Source organism: Protomyctophum bolini (assembly GCF_963924005.1).
Source record: "Protomyctophum bolini genome assembly, chromosome: 10".
Taxonomy (NCBI): domain Eukaryota; kingdom Metazoa; phylum Chordata; class Actinopteri; order Myctophiformes; family Myctophidae; genus Protomyctophum; species Protomyctophum bolini.
In genome coordinates, this window is record NC_137871.1 from 10,288,812 (window position 1) to 10,306,892 (window position 18,081).

An 18,081-nucleotide genomic window follows, 5' to 3' on the forward strand; every position below is an offset into this window, starting at 1 on the left:
CTTTAATTTTTTTCTCTGCAATGGAAACGGCTCATCCACCATCATCGCTCTCCACTCTTTGATCTTGTGGTTAGATGCACGCATGCGCTCCTCATTGGAGCCTCTGCGCTGTCTGGAGTAAGTTGGATGTTGCGCGTCTCCCCGTCTCGGCGTCTCTCCTGACTGGCGAACCCCCGAAAACAGAACAGCTCGAAACTGTTGCGATGGGGAGGCTGAGGAAAAACCACGTTGGGATTTGGACCTTTTTATTACTAGCGACTTTTGACTGTTCTCAAAGGTAAAACAAAACAAAACGGGCTTTCCAATTCTGCCGTCTGTGTTGCATGCCATGTAAGACTGTTGTCAACCACTTTCAACCTGGCGTCGGCGTCCCTATTTTTGGGCATGCCATGGGCGAACATCTTTCCCCCAAAAAAAACTGAACACGAAAGAAAAAACAGACCAATTATACCGACCTACAAAGCTCACAACACGTCGCGACGCGACGTGTTGCGTGTAGATTGGTTCTTTTTGTAGGCTATTTGTATTTTGGAATAGGGCTTAAGTGGTTAATGCGTGCCTGGTGTGTGTTACTAATAAGGTATTTGTATTAAACAACCTTCTCTCCCCCAGCGTCAAGGATATGAGAGATCCAAGCAATATGCCTCTGGTAAAAGACACGGTGGACAGGCTGATGAAGGGATACGACATTCGGTTGAGGCCAGATTTTGGAGGTAAAATCAAAATAAATAAAAAATCAAACCGAATGCAATACCCCCCCCCCCCCCAACCAGCGATTTGTGACGTGCGGTACATGTTTAATGAATCAATCGCAAATACCATGGCTCAATTATTTACGTGGCCATGAACCTCGCAGGCTCGCACTGCCAAAATACATAGCTACTGACAAATGATGGCAATTTTTTGGTTTGTTTATCCATTTCGTTTGACGGAGGTGTTGCCGACAGAGGTTTCATATACGCAAATAAACCGATGAATAAACGGCAAAACAAGACCATCGTTATTTCTTTAACCAAATAAGCAATATGCATATGGTGGTAAAGGTAATAGACGTTTGGATTGCCTATAAGCAGGCTACTCTTGGATAAGTGGATAAGAGTCAAGTAACAGAATACAGATGCGCGCGTCACGAAATTCTGTTATTTCGGTGATGAGGGGATTTTTCCTGTCTCTTATGATAATATTTATTCTCCTTCACAGGTGCGCCCGTGGCAGTGGGGATGAATATAGATATAGCCAGCATAGACATGGTATCTGAAGTCAATATGGTACGTACACCTTCATAATTAATCATCTCCCCTTATTAATCTACTAATTATTATGGACGCTGGATGGCATGGCTGGATTTCTAGTCAAGCAGCCTAATCATTTACACGGGTGAGAATCGGACTAAGAGCCCCCTGTATAGTAGCTGTTTTTTTGTCGTGAATATAGCCACAGTCTTCAGTGTTATTATGTGAGAAATCGCTTCTATGTTATTGCGTACCGTCCCAGCCCTGCTTTTTCAGCCATGGTGGTGGTGTATTGGCTGCATTTGAATTCAAAACACACGCTCACTGGCGCACTTATACGCACACCCTTGCGCGCACGGAGAGCTGTGTATCCCTGTGTTTCGTGTGTCAAGCGTTGGTGCTATAATACTATTGTGTTGACATGTCCTTCTGTGCTGAACAGCAACAAACAAACTAAAAAACTAAAATCAAACAAAACATAAAATCCCATCTCTCCTCAATCCGCATCAATTAATTTTCCTCGGTTCTTCTCGGCGGGGTATTAAAGGTATAGGCGGCTCAATGCTTAATTAGCGCAGCGCATAATTGCATTGGCGACGTAACACCTTGTCAAGATCCTTAGCGATGACCTAAATATTCAGTTAATAATGCACGTGTCGTGTGGTCACTGGTCATACAGCAGCAGACCACTGGAATATTGTACCGAGTCCAAAACGTCATGTATAGTAGTAGGCCTATGTGCTACGAGTTGGGGAGGACAGGGGGAAAAGTTCACCGAGAACAAGAGCACCACCTATCGATCGGTTTGACAGATATACAATGTGAGGCCGACTGCAATCATGAGAAGATTCATAGCCTTGAAATTGACTTGTCACAGTGGGGTTTGGCTTATTTATGTATTATTTCTCGACCATTGATTTCTATACATTGAAAAACATCTTTGTTCGGTGAATTCAGAGAAGGGATTATTATTATTATGGAGCAAGATAATATAAAGGTGTTGTATAACGCATAGGCCTATATCTGGAGATTGAATGAGACATGTGCTAGTGCTTTGATTAACAGTTTCCATTTTGAGCAATTATCTGCATGTTTATGTGAACCACATTGGATGAGTTTGACTGTGTGCAGGCTAAATGCTTGACAGGGAAAAGGACTTAAGTTGTAAGGGCTTTGGTTAAGGATGATATCATGCAGTCAGGATGGGGAATCCCCCCCCCCACACACACACACACACACACACACACACACACACACACATAGGCCTACACACAGTGTCTTCCTTTGCTCCACATTGAGTGAAATCCAGACTGCAAACTCTATACTATAGTAGGCAGCCATGTCAGTCACCTCTGTTTCGCTTCAAAGGGTCTGTCTATCTTCTCCAGGACTCTTGAATCCATGCATGGAGCATTCAGCTGGAAAGAACAACAACACTGCTTCATACAGCCGTGGTGTGTGCATGTGTGTGTGTGTGTGTGTGTGTGTGTGTGTGTGTGTGTGTTTAATCACACTGTGCCTAGTGCCTACACAATTAAGTTAATGGCTAGTGACGTCACACACAACTCCCTGTAGCCACAAGAATGTATGTTTTCTACAGAGTATTAAACTCTTGTCTTGAGAGTTTACAAATATTACTATATATTATATTTGTTCACTCTCAAACTGGTTAGAATAGTCCCCACTCCTTTGACGTGTTTGTTGTCACATTGTATATAGCATGAGATTTTTCCTCTATATCCTATACTATAGGAGCAGTGAGCAGCCATTCGGGCGCTCAGGGTTAAGAGTCTTGCTCGACAGGGACACACATCCAGTGTTGGGAAAGTTCATTTATTTTATGAACTAGTTTTGGGAAAATGCAATGTGAAATGCCACCGAATTCTTAATCCTTTTCCTTGTCTTTAATATGGGCCAATTTGTGAAAGCTGCATGCTTTTATTGTGAAGGGTCTCAGTTCATACAGCCTTGCAAGCTCACAGCCTCACAGCCACAGCCTGCAAGCTCACAACGCGTTGCGAGCTTGTACTGTAGATCAGCTATTTTCAGCATGGTACGACGAAGAATAAACCGGGCATCACTGCGCTTCTGTGGAGGGAGGGAGATATATTTTGTTGGCCGAACGAGGTCGATCATGTATCGACAGTTGGACACATACAAGATACCTCATCGACACAAAAATAACAAGCAATTGAAATCTATTTTTCTTGGCACATTATAAACTTTGAAGTTTACTTTACCTCCTCAGTGTTTGGGTCGGGACATGTAGGACTGCATGTGTCTGCTGTCTGCGTGCATATGCGCACTAGTGAAATTGTGCGGCTTATTGGTGGGTTTTCCGCTAGATATTAAGGACTGGTTAGGGTGTGTTGTAGCGGCGGTTTCTCCTGGAAGGCTCACTCACTTTTGAACGTGAGAAAGTGACATTCACACACGCCAGAAAGGAACGCGTTCATCAGGCAGAAATACAGTACGTTCAGTTCACGTTCAGCCGAAATAGGAACGCGTTCGTGAACTATCGTTCTTTGAACGCGTTCCGGTAGAACACTGCACACATCAACACATTACTGACCTGGCCTGGAATCGTACCTGCAGGGACAACTGCTTCCCAGGCAGGCTCACTGACCACTCCGCTATGGCCGCCCCTCTGTTCAATCAACACTTGATTGACTTTGACTTTTTGTGCGCAAGCCGCTGACATGGTGAGCACATTTTGACAAGCGACGAATCCTCTGTGGATTCATGTCCTATTTTTGCTAGATTTTGTGAGAGAAACATGCAGGCAGGTCTATGAAAACAAGCCGTGTGAAGTGATGGGTGCTCTTATCATCATACATCATCATACATCATCACTTTCCGGCCAATCACAATTGGCCGCAATTGTCCTCACTTCTTTTCCTCAAGTCCAATCCGGCCAATCACTTCATCTTCAATTTTCTGTCCTCACTTTTTGTCCTCAATACGTACTTTGCTCAGCCAATCAAATCATCGCTATGGGGTGCTCAGCCAATCAAATCATCGCTATGGGGTGCTCAGCCAATCAAATTATCGCCATGATGTTCAAACAGACAAAGCTGGGCATAGGAGGGGCTAGAGCCCCTCAAAAAGATGTATATTTGGACAACTACACTTTACAAACAAGCTCATATCCCACATGTTGTCGCAACCTGGTGAAAATACTCCCTGCAAGTTCCTCGCCACGGTAGAATCCAAAGTGTTCATTTAACTCTGGTTCCATTATTTTGACACTCTTTAAGTTACATTAACGTGAAGGGTTTTTACCAAGCGGGATCTCTGCGAAATCATTGCTCCCTCATCTTCCTCCTCTTCCAGCGATTAATTTGGTTACGTCGACGTCCCTCAATAAGAGCAAACGGCAGCTGAGCATACGCTTATGACAAAATCAATATCTGTGTGGATGCAGTTGGTGACCTGTGCTCAGGGCAGAGTTGCTTTGATCCTGTTCATCATGGCAGTCTTAAGATTAAAGTAATGAGAGAGAGACAGAGAGACAGAGAGAGAGAGAGAGATGGGGGAAGAGAGAAACGAGAACAAGAAGACAAAGTGAAGGGGGGAGGGAAAGGGATCAGAGAAACGGCCGCATATCTTACCTTTATGAATTTCAATACCCTCTCATTTGAGGACAGAATTCTGGCGCTGGCATTGCCCAGCAAAGGTTACTGTACCAGTGTACCATCCTTGTATTACTGTACCTCAAGACAGCAACTAATGCGCATGTCAAACCAACATTGTGTCTCTGCGATGCTCCCTTTTGATCAGCGTGAACCTTCCACCTGCACCAAACCACTCTGATCTGCCTCCTATACCATCACGAACATGAGTGCTGTGCATTGATGTTTGTTGATTCCGGCGTCAACTGCTGATCCGGGATCCAGGTTCTCTTTTACCTGCCAATGCTAACCGCTTGGACGGGCGTGATGTGATTTGATCCTAGGTCCGCGCTTGTGAGCTGAGATAAGTGCCATCGTCGCGGGGAGGCTTGGGCTGCTGACAGCTGCATGGAGCATTAATTAGATTAGAATTAGTAGATTGATGCAGCTGTGAGGGTTTGTGCTGATATGAAGGATTTTCGGTAGTTGAGGTGTAGAGGGAGGGAGGGGGGGGGGGGCATGAGTCTGTGTAGAGGATTTATGTTCTGGAATGCTTTTATGTAGAGAGAGTCATGGATGGATGGATGGATGGATGGATGGATAGATAGATAGATAGATAGATACACAGACGGACGTGTCTTTGTTTTACTTTCTCTGTGTCTATGCATTGTGTGTGTGTGTGTGTGTGTGTGTGTGTGTGTGTGTGTGTGTGTGTTTGGCACAGACATACACGCATGAGCGCGCGCACACACACACACACACACACACACACAATTTGTTGGTGCATAATGCTAGCACATCCGTGCACGCTCTGGTGCCTTGCTCATTCACCAGAGGTGGCCTGTAGAGTCACACGGGTAAATGGTGTTGTTGGGCGATGGAGACGATGTGCAGGTCAGCTGGCACCGTGCCAACAGTCTGCTCTCTCCATAACATTACAACATGTGCTATCTATTTTGAGAGGGGAAAGTCTCCTCCTAGTCCGAGGTGCGACCAGCAAGGCAAGGAGGCATCCCGGTAATGTGGCGCAAATGTGATTATCATAGCCCAGACTCACCCCCATCCTCTGCCTCTCTCTCTCTCTCTCTCTCTCTCTCAATTCAATTCAATGGAGCTTTATTTGCATGAGAAAACGTACGTTTACATTGCCAACACTCACACTCACACTCACAATCACACTCTCACACAAACACCCACACACACACACGTCGGTATTTCTTCTCCCTTTGCTAATTTCCCTCACTTTCCTGCTCATGTAAAACATTTGCATCATGCTGTTTGCTTTGGCTAATGGTAGAAGCATTCAAACCTGTGCTATTGTGCATTTAAAAAGTATTTTGAGCACCGTTGGCGGGCTGAATCAGTGCAAGATCAGTGTTCTTGTATGAGAGGGGAAATGACACTGCATAATAATGTCTTTAACATAACATGCATGCATAATGATTGAGCGTGGCCATGCGTGCATAGTCGATGTTGAGGCTGGAATAGAGAGTAATTTAAATGAGGGGGTATATTCTCTCCTTGTTCTTTTCCTCATTCTGCTGGTTAATTACATGTAAAATACCTGCAGTTGGTTGTTGTTAAGATGGGGACTGCCAGTGCTATAATACTCTTCTGTGAATGTTAATTAGCTGGCTGCGAATTAGAAGATTTAAACAAACCAGCTGTGGTGGCTTCTGGGATGGAGGAATTAGTGGGGCGTGAATGTTCCCTTTATTACGATCATTATCCTGACAAGCATTAATTTCTTTACATGAGGAAGGACTCTGGCCATCAGATAATGTGAGCTGATGACCAGAGGGAAGTCTGTGTTCGGTCCATACATGAACCAACACAACATACAGTACATGCATTGGCTCCTGTCTGAGAATTAGCGACCATTTTGATCTTGTTTGTCCGAACAGATCCCATTCCATTTTATTTTCAGCTTGTGGAAAATAAGCTTGTGTTATTTTTACTCATTGTTGCTATGACAACACGGCTTTTTCTTTTTTGGCGAATCAAGGGAAGTCAATGAAGGGAAATCAGGTCCATTTTCTGTGGGCCTTTCCATTTCGAGGCTTTTGAGAATCCTTGTGAGGTTATTATTTTTTTCCCTAATTGAAAAGCTGCAAATGTATCTTTTTGGTTTTTTCTGTTCAAGTAGGCTAGGTGCAGTATATTCCTAAACCTGAGCTGCCTGCATTTGTTTGTCTTTTAGTCCATTTGTTTCCACAAAGTGACTACACTGAAATTGATTTAAAACGGCATGCAGTCACACAAGCTCACAAGTTTGTAGATCTGTTATTTCTTTGCAGATTATTCACCCCAGGGTGGAAACGCTAGGGTTCGTTACATGTGGGCCATGTGTCTCTCTTCAAAAGCTCATTGTAAGGATCCCAGGTTCCCAGTGTTTTGAAAAACCCCTCTTCTGCTATACTGATCTCTAAGCAGCTGATCTGGGTACAGTTAATAATAATAATAAACTGTAATGTGATGTACCAGGTATAGCAGCACAAAAGCTTTGATCTTTCAGTTTTTCAATAGTGCTATTTCACTACACAAGTATTAGTCTGTGTGGAATAACCTACCAGTATGGAAGCCAAACAATGACATACTCTAAGTCGTTTTGATGGCACAATCCAGCAAAGTAGAAGCACATTGTTATTAAGCTTGAACAAAATGGTATAATGATTTAAGAGAGCTTTATATAGAGTTAGAATCTGTGCTTGCGGAAAGTAATCCTCCTGACCTGGTTTTATTGCTAATGATGTCCTAGAAATAATATCTATAAATTATATTTCTGTGTGGCAGATTTTGTTTTATTAGGTTTGCAGTAAACTGTGAGGTAAACCTTGCATTTGTATTTTGTTGACATCTTTGTCAAAGTGCTTTTAGTCGTACAAAGTACATTCTTTCACCACAAAAATATAATAATTACCTGAGGATCCTCTTTTTTATTAATAAACCATTAAAACGATCTGGCTTCAAATAATATTCCTTTTGCATTCCCAAGTTACTTCAGTTCCAAGCAGTTAGGGGAGAAGAGGAGACAGGGTGAGATGGAGGCAGATGATTCGCTGTGGCGACCCCTGAAGGCAAAAGCCGAAAGGAAAAGAAGAAGATATTGAAAAATAGCAGACCTACCTTGTAGGTCTGCTATTTTTGAAAAATCAAAGAACGACTGACATAGAAACATAGCGTTTTTCAGAAAACTGTCAGGACGTAGAAGACATTTTTAGAATCTGATCTCAGGTCAGAATGGGTTAAAAACAAGGACTAAGTTAGCTAGCCCCATTAAAGGGCTTTAATGTGCTGATAGCTCCCTAATGGATCTGTCAGACTTTGTCTGCATTGAAGCCAAGTAGCTGAAAAATGACCCAATGGGAAGGCGAGTCATAATGGTGTCCATGTTGTCACGTCCCCCCCCGGGGTCTAGTCGCTCGCTCAGAGCGCTCTTAAACCGCTAATATGTCATTTGATGCATGTTCTTAACCAGCTGACAGCTGGCAGACATCGCCTCCAGTGGTGGAAGGAGTACACATATTATTTTAATTTGTTTACTTCAGTAAAAGTAACAATATCATAATACTCTCCTGTAATTGTTGATTTGGGTAAAAGTACAGAAGTATTGGCATCAAAATATACTCCCAACACACTTAACTGGGCTTAAATGGTTAATGCATGTTTTGCATTGTTTATTTATGACTCTTTACCCTTATTTGAACTGATAATTATTTTTCTTAGAAACAAACATTGTTATCTATGCCATATATGGCGTCTCTATTTTCACGATGCCTGAACATACTCGTGGCGGACAAATCCACGCTCCTATAATTATGCTCCCAAGTTCTGTAGTATACCTAAATCTCCTTGTTCTGGTACTTTATTTCCCAACCCTTGTGTGTCACTACTCACTACCTGCTTAGCCTACTGTCAGTGTTTTTGTAATATTATTTTCCTACTCCTAGCCGTATCTCTTTTTCTGTTTCTGTCCAACTGCTGTACAACAGAAATTTCCCCCGGATCAATAAAGGTCTGTTCACGGGTGAAAGTGGTTTGAAGTTCTTGCCGGAACTTCCCAGAGATTTAAATAAGGCACACCTCCGAACGAAAAGAGAAATTAATTTATAGTCCCTTGGTTGAGCCGAATCTGGGTTGCACATGGTTTGTTGAACTCCCACTGGTGTTGTGGGTGTGGACTTCGTTGACCTCTTTGACTGCCACCTAGTGGTCTGAGGGGGTAGTTAAACCGTGACCCATTGCAAGATACTGTACTCTGTCGTCAACCCTAAGCCATTCCAGTCTGTCAAATGGGCAGGGGTGAGGTGGGTTCGGGGAGTGGGGCCAAGTAGTTGGGAAGTCTGCCTTGTTCTAAGGGCCTTTGAGGTGCTGTGGTACCAGGAGGGGCATGCATAGTTGAAGAAACATTGTACAAGAGCTCCTGTTAGGGTCTTCAAGGTGTTTTTGTGGACCAGTGAGGAGATCCTGTAGTACAGGAATCTTGTTCTTTGGTTGACTTTTTTGATTACATTGGTGGCCAATCTTATCACCTGAAAGATTTGCCTTCAGGATGGAACCCATGTAGGTAATTTAATCTTTTCGTGTGATAATATTATCACCCAAAAACACACTGGAACAATTCAGAAGCACTTTATTAGAACATGTAACTAATAACACTTGTGTGTGTTAATCTGACGTTAGTATAGTATATTATGTTTTCTTCTTGGCCACTGTTTGTGGCACAGTGGCAGGTTATTTAATGTGGGGTTTTGGCAGCTGCCGTCCAGTATTTCTTAACCCATTCTGACCTGAGATCAGATCAAAATCTTTCTTCTACATCCTGACAGTTTTCTGAAAAAGCTATGTTTCTATGTCAGTCGTTCTTCGATTTTTCAAAAATAGCAGACCTTTTTTGTCTGTCTGTCTGTCTGTCTGTCTGTCTGTCTGTCTGTCTGTCATTTATATACAATATATACCTGTACTACAGTAAAATCCTCAGTGTTAATTTATCCAACTCAGAAGTGTGCAAGGGTCCAATTTGGTTCCATTTGAACCGCTCTCTGAGTTACAGTATTTCACAGTGTGCTATATATTGCTCAATGCTCTCATGAGACCTGGGGTCCCGTGATGGATGAGGCATGCAGCCACCGATCATCGTCGTCATTATCATCGCCAGATTCTACGCTGCTTTTTAAGACGGAGTTACCGGCTGACAGGATATGATAGATGACAGCATTAGGGGACGGGGTGGGACAGGGTGCTAGAGGCCTGTCTTGTCCTATATATGCTGAAATGCACGAGACAATATAAAGAGGAACACTTACATTCTCGTTCTGATGGGAGTCATTCCAGTGGGCTATATATATGCCTAGCCAATTATTTATTATTAACGATATTATTATTTGACTCCTATAAGCTGGATCGATTGATCGATTATCTATCTTCTGTCTGCGTGTCTCTGTCTACTCTTTCAAACATAATATGCTTGTGCCATCGTCAGAAGTAACAGTATTTGTGTCTTTTGCTGAACTGCACAAATGGTGCATGGGCTTATGGGGCTGTTGTATCAGTTACATGTAATCTAATGACATTTAATTAAATTAATGTCACTAATAACCCTAATACATTATAACGTCAATAACGCTCTGTATTTAGTAGTGTTGGGAAAGTTCACTTTCTACATGAACTAGTTTAAAGTTCAGTTCACAAATGTTTTAAATGAACTAGTTTAGTTCATTTTTCCCCCTTGTTGCTGCAAGCTATTTGTCAAAAATATTGACAGCCCATATAGAACTGCCAGGCAGCAATTTTTTTTTTTATCCGTTTGAACAATGAAACAAATGTATAGTGTCTGATTCACCTTTGTATCCAAGTTTGTAGATCTGTGACTTTTGCTATTTTTTATTTATTCATTTGAAATCCTGAAAATGTAACGTTTTGGACATCCACACTCCACAGATGATGTGTAATATCTACAGAGACTCTGTCTGTCTGTCTGTCTGTCTGTCTGTCTGTCTGTCTGTCTGTCTGTCTGTCTGTCTGTCTGTCTTGCTCTCCCCTCGACCAGTTCACATTAGCATTGAGGGGACAGCTCTCAGAATACTGGCAGTCCCCACTAGTATCAGTTGCGGCTTTCATCTCATCTCATAGTCTGGGTCAGTAGTATTGACCTTTCCATAACATTCTTTCAAATGGTCATAGCTATAGTGCTGCTTGCTCCATGCACCGCGTTGTTGTGATGACGCATTAGTTAGTTGCGAGGGGTGACAGCTCCACTGTTGCCATATTGGGTGAATTCTCCACTACATTATTAACCCATTTTGGACTGAGGCCGATTCTAAAAACGCCTTCTAAATCCTGACCTGACCTTCAAATGTTTATATAGCAGCAGCAATCTTTTTTTTGTAATATTTGGATACTGTACATACTGTACAGAAGGCCCAAGAGGGGTTCCCGTCCAGAAGGGAAGGGTTACACAAAAAGGGGTTCCCGCCTATAATGGGGTGGCCTGTTTTCGGTGTGTTTAAGCTATGTGGTTTTCGGACATTTCTATGGAAATCTGGCACCCTCTTGAACGGAATTATACTCTGAACGATCTGAACAATTTGCAATTACAATTTAGGCATTTAGCAGACGCTCTTGAACCAGAGCGACTTACATTAAGCAAAAAACAAAAGCATGGCATACATATTATAAAAAGTAGTTTTCATGAATCATGTATAAACTAAGAACATTCAGTATCTATGTCAACTATACATACTATACTATATTATTATACAATATACATGTGTACTATAAAGTGCTATGACTACATAAAATGCAATTCTAGTGCTGTCTACGTAACGAGCGATAAGTCTGTCTAAAATACTATCTAAGTTTTCAGACTACGGCAACAACACTGCAACAACACTTCAACGCAACAATTTTCACTTTTACGTTGCATGGCTGATTGGCTGTGGTCTTTCTGGCATATACAGTATACACATATACCATATACAGTATAACCATGCAGTAAGACGCCCTGAGGGCGACGGCAGACTGCTGGGCGAGCGCCGGCGCTTTGGCATGGGGGGGGGGGGTCAGATCAACATATGGAATGAATTCTGTACTGGCCATATATGGCGCGTGTCTTGATGAGTGTACAGGGTTTGATGAGGTCAGATCAACATATGGAATGTCATAACAGGAAGGACGGGTGGGGGGGGGGGTCAACATATGGAACGTCAGAACAGGTCAGCTCCATATATGGAGATCTAAGGGTTTGAGGTCAGATGTAGATTTGCAACCGGCTCCATATATATATATGCAGATCTAGGTGATGATCCAGTCTTCTCCGTGTATGGTTATCCAGGGTTAGATGAGCTCAGTGTCGTGATCTTCATATATGGAGATGGCCATATATATATAGGTCATCATGTCACGAGGCGTGACCATATATGGAGGCTTGGGTGAACTAACTGACGGACGGACAGACGGAAGGGAGATGCAGGTTTTCATAGTATAATGCGACCTACAGTCGCAATAATGCCATAATAATGCATAATAATAATGTCAGAAAGAAAATGTATATCAACTATAGTATATTTTAGTCTTGAGTTGTACAACTCCACTCCCTCTCCACTTTTTTCGGTCTACACTTAAATGCTAAATTGTAAATTGTATTCTTGGGAGTGTCCTCCCAATGGCTAGATACTAGCCTCTCTACACCAAACATCTTGGCAGTTGTGACGCACTGTGAGCTTGTAGATCAGCTTTTTTTCACCCGCCCATTGCCACAGAGCAGCATCCCTGTCTTGTGGGTTGCAGCAGGTCCTGATGTGCTTGTAATGCAGGAGGTGTTGTAATAACTATAAAGCTTGTCTTTTTTTTCCAGAGAAACACAAGTAAAGTGCATGTCATGCCAGTGCTGTCAGATTCTTAATGGGGGGCATTGGTTTAATAGCCCTGTCTGTCTGTCTGTCTGTCTGTCTGTCTGTCTGTCTGTCTGTCTGTCTGTCTGTCTGTCTGTCTGTCTGTCTGTCTGTCTGTCTGTCTGCTAGATTGGATGTTTGGAGGTGGATTCTTTCATTAGTCAAGGCATCGTTTCTATCGTCGTTTCCAGAGAAACACAAGTGAAGTGCATGTCATGTCAGTGTTGTCAGATTCTTAATGGTTTAATAGCCCTGTCTGTCTGTCTGTCTGTCTGTCTGTCTGTCTGTCTGTCTGTCTGTCTGTCTGTCTGTCTGTCTGTCTGTTCGTCTGAGTCGTTTGTCCTGAGTCATAGTAGTCACAGGCCTAAGTCATATAGATAATTGACATCACGATATATAATCGTATCAGGTTTGTTTGTGGTTATGTCTGAGTAATAGTGACATGACATGCTATATGGTCATATCAGGTTTGTTTGTGGTTATGTCTGAGTAATAGTGACATGACATGCTATATGGTCATATCAGGTTTGTTTGTGGTTATGTCTGAGTAATAGTGACATGACATGCTATATGGTCATATCAGGTTTGTTTGTGGTTATGTCTGAGTAATAGTGACATGACATGCTATATGGTCATATCAGGTTTGTTTATGGTTATGTCTGAGTCAGAGTTACATGGCCTCTTCAGACTCCACCATGGCCCGTAGCACTTGCCCTAGCCTAGCCCCTTAGATAGCACTTCATGTAGACTGAAGGGCCTCCCACACCGTCTGCGAACGCCGCGCGTCAAAACAGCCGCCTCCGTTATTTTCAATGAACCTATCGCACACCGGCGGCGTCCGACGCGCGCTGGCGCCTCGCCTGACGCGCCGATAGAACCAGTTCTATTTTCCAGGCGTCGTCGCGCCACGTCGGACGGAGCCGGTGTGTGTTGGGCTTCAGATAGCATTTTAGACAGACTTAGCTTGTTACGTAGACAGCACTAGAATTGCATTTTATGTAGTCATAGCACTTTATAGTACACATGTATAATATATAATATAGTATAGTATGTATAGTTGACATAGATACTCCACTGTTACGTTCTTAGTTTATACATGATTCATGATAACTACTTTTTATATATGTGATGTATGCCATGCTTTTGTGTTTGCTTAATGTAAGTCGCTCTGGATCAAGAGCGTCTGCTAAATGCCTAAATTGCCGTGGTCCTGCCTATGGCGTATGAGATTTGTTGCCCCTCCTATGTCCAGCTTTGAGTGTTTGTGTAAACAAACGTTGACGACAAAAGTGTGTAAACACAAACATTGTGTAAGCACAAACAATGAAGAAAATGTTGTGTAAACACAAACATTTAAGACAAAAGTGTGTAAACACAAACATTGAAGACAGATGTGAGCACGTTCCTGGGGGTCTGGATGTTCCGGGGACCATCACACGGGTGTGGTTTTTCTTTTGTTATATGTCTGAGTCCGAGTGGTGTTAGCATTATGTTACGCTTTAGCTATTGAAAAATAGCAGATCTACAAGCTCGTATAGGTCTGCTATTTTTGAAAGATCGAAGAACGACTGACATATAGAAACATGGCTTTTTCAGGAAACTGTCAGGATGTAGAAGACATTTTTAGAATCTGATCTCAGGTCAAAATGGGTTAAGCCCATGCTAATATAGGATAGGATGAGTGAGTGGGCTGTCTGTGTGCCACGGTACTGGTGGCTTTCTGTCAAGGGGACTGAAGGTCGTACTATGGTCTGAATGGGAATTCTGGACTGAATGATGAGCCTGTTGTGGTATGTGGAGCATTACACACTGTGTGTGTGCGTGTGTGCGTGCGTGTGCGTGCGTGCGTGTGTGCGTGCGTGCGTGCGTGTGCCATCCACATATACAGTCTTGTACGTCTTTTGTATTGTAATACTTAGGAACAAAAGACACAACTTTTATTGACACTCCACTGCTCTGAAATGACCTTTCATTCAAGAGCTACAGCCTATTAAGTACAAACCTGTTTTCAATTCCACAGTGATATCATACTGATTTTAAACTAGTGTTGGCATGTGGATAGAAACAATTTGATTTACAGCCCTTATTATAAACTCACATTCACATCATCATAAGAGTCTAAAGACAGTAATAGCAGGGTTGTTGAGGCTGAGTAATATTGATTTAAATTATTATCTTTATTGAAATGGAGTGTGATGTCCACAAACACAGCTACGCTCTCTCAGCACTTGGGAAACATGTTTCGACACTATTTGTGTGGTTTGAATAATAATAATATTAAACCTTAAATACGTCAAATTGTATGTTTTTTTACAGCAAAAGAAACCCTACTAGAGACCAGCGGATGAGCTTTTTTTGTCACCCGAATTCCGCGTTTGCATATTAATAATCCGCCCGTTATCCGACCGCATTAATTAATTAATCCAATTTATTAATCCGCACCATCCGCAATCCGCTGCAATCCTACAAGCTCACAGGTGTTGATAATGGGGGAGGTGTTAGGGTGAATACTGGATAACTCACCCGGTGAGTTGTCTTCTCTTTCTGACATCTCGGGGAGAGATGTCTCTAGTCTACGGTGGATTTGGTAAAGGGGTGAGTTATCCAGTATTCCCAAGAGACGGACAGCTCGCCCCAAAAGACGCGGGCCGCTTACCTCAAGATTTACGACCACATATACAGTATGAGAGTATAAATGACTATAAGACATTGTTAAACATCTGCATTACTTAAGTGAATTTACAAGAAGTCTACACAATTAGAGAGTTAATGATTAATCGTCTATTACTGCAGGGGTTCTTTTATTTTGGAGGGTCCCCAGATTATTAAAAGAAAAACTGAATGTTAAGAGTACATGCATAAGCTTTCCTTAACTCAATCACTGCCGACATCGCCTTTTTGCGTATGTACCTTAAGTTATCACGCCTTTTTGAGTGGTGCAACCACTCCAAGGAACAGCAATGTCCGTGTTAACCTATGTGGCTATGTGGCTATGTAGCTATGTGACTATGTGTGTGTTAACCTATGTGTGACTATGAGTAGCAGTAAGGGCAAAAGTGGCGCTGTTGTGCCAGAAACAGAGAGAGAGATAGTGCTGCACTGTTGCCTGCTAATGAGAGAGAGAGAGGGGGGGGGGCTTGGGGAGTTGCACCACTCAGTTCACACGGGGGTGGGGCAAGGTGACGGCCCTACTTTACAGTTAGATGAGCCGTGAAAACTCCTGCATCTGATCATCCATTTATTCCATTAGATTAGAGTAGACCATAGACCATTTTTATGATTTTTTATCCAGAATGAAAACATTCTCTGAGGTAAATGAGTTATAATGTTTGAGTTATTTCATAGAATCAGAATCAGAATCACTTTATTTGTCATTTTCCTATGTACTTGCATACAAAAGAACATGAAATACCGTTTCCCCTCAGTTATTGGCAGTGCAACATAGAACATAGAGCCTATTTAAAAAACATATAAGCTAAAAACTAAAACAAAACATGGACAAACGTTTAAAAAGAGCCCCAGTATGTATGATGACGTGCAATTCTTATGGAAAAGTTAAAAGTTACCAACACCACGCACAGCCTATAAATAAATAAAGTGGCATGGTGCTGTCCTTAAAAACAAAACGTTACCAGCACAGTTTTTTAAAGTGCATTCCAAGGTGCATTTTTTGTCCAGTTCAGTCCAACGCTTCATTCAGTTTTGCCGGGGGAGGGGGGGGCAGTACGAATATGCTACTGGCTGTATTCTTCTTGGAAAAATACAAAAAGATACTCCTATGGAAAGGCTATATTATTTTACTTATATTGACCAATTTAGTAGGCTTTAGTAGAGCCTGTGAGGTTTAACCTCATCAGATAATCCCCACATAGCGTAAATTTACGAGAAATTCAAAGTTTCAAGACCAAAGTAGGCTAGTATAGTAGTTGAGCAAACTGGACATTTGGGGACTGAATGTTTCCTTTATCCTCGTGTTGGGCTTCTGTTTTCGCCAACGTTTTTATTTGTGTTGTTTCTCATAAGCGCAGCTCCGTTGTGCTTCACGTTCCACACAGCCTCTGCCTTGACTTCTGTGTGCGCTGACTGCTGCGGCCCCCCTGTGGGCTAGCCCCTCCCACCCCTCACCGGAATAGGGACGCTATAGGTTCACACAGCCTAAAGCAGCGGTTCTCAAAGTGGGATCCAGGGATCCAGCAAAAAGTGTTAATATAGAGTCACAATAATGTTAACCACGTTATATTAAAATACTCTTGTAAATAGCAAATATACAAGCTCAGGGGGGTATAGCATAAAGGGAGCCAATTATATGAAGAAAATCTGTGCTCCTTTAGTTTGTAACATTGGTATACTGTAGGCGGGAACATTGGTGTACTCCTGCTATTGTTTCTACAGAGTATAGTACAATGTCTATATTGAATGTAACATTGGTTTTAGTTTTTGTTAATTTTGTAAAAAAAATTGTTCGGCTCCTTGGAGATTGTAGTAAACTATGTTTCACTCTTATGCACCTGTACACAAGAAGTAGAAACCTTGAACCTCGAACCTTGTTTTAGTTCTGGTTTGGACTATGCCATCCTCTTGTCCTAGAATGATTCATAAACTAAACATTTACTGTATAGTTATTAGTTACAATGCATGGTGTGTGTCTTCTTCTCGCAACCGTTCTAAAACATACCTTACATTTCGAAGTCCCCAGACGTATCGGGGGGGCAGACATCTCCCATCATCTGGCACTGCGAGACTGTGAGCTGGCTGCTCGATTGTTGCTATTTTGATGCTGCACTGAGCTTCTCGGCAAAAGTGTATCGTTAATATTTAACAAAATGCTCTTATCAAATATCCCTATGCATGCTTGGAGCATGGTTTTTATTTCAAACAGGGGTGCAATGCAGCGTGTGGACCGCAAACTGACTGCAAACTTTACTGTGATCGCTTAGCAACTGCCGTCATAGTCCTAAAGTGAGGTCGGCTCAGGTCGCAATGGTTCTTACATTTCCACTTCTTGTTTTTCAGTGGTTTTCAGTCAAAGTACTCAACCCCATTTGTAGTACAGATACTCCTGGTCAAAAGAGTACCTGGCAAGTGGCAACCACTACAAAGTCTGGCGGTTTTGATACCATTTCTGTGCATTCCGTTTGGCCGAGCACCTACAGTACGTATACAGTACGAACACAATTGGCTTTGTTCAGGGGAGGGGGGGGGGGGGGTGTTAAACAGGAGGAGTAAGACGGAGGTGTGATGTCATATCAGTGATTGGCTCCTCACTGGCAGGTGAGCCAGAAAGGTACAACAGCACTTGCAACACAAATCTGTGGGGACCAGGGTGTGGACTAAATTGGGGAGAAA

At 42.5% G+C, this 18,081-nt stretch overlaps 1 protein-coding gene across 2 annotated transcripts in view; it reads left to right on the forward strand.

Annotated features, from left to right (window-relative positions):
• Positions 1-203: 203 nt before the first annotated feature.
• Positions 204-18,081, forward strand: part of gabrb2a (gamma-aminobutyric acid type A receptor subunit beta2a) — a gene marked incomplete at its 5' end in the record, with an annotated part of 57,007 nt that continues 39,129 nt past the window's right edge. Inside the window, 3 exons of one of the 2 annotated variants that reach the window (XM_080773979.1) lie at positions 204-277; positions 613-713; positions 1,201-1,268. In XM_080773979.1, coding sequence (XP_080630105.1) covers positions 204-277; positions 613-713; positions 1,201-1,268 — 243 coding nt within the window. Of the gene's footprint in view, positions 278-612; positions 714-1,200; positions 1,269-18,081 lie in introns of those variants that run through there. The other variant, XM_080773980.1, reaches the window with a different exon arrangement.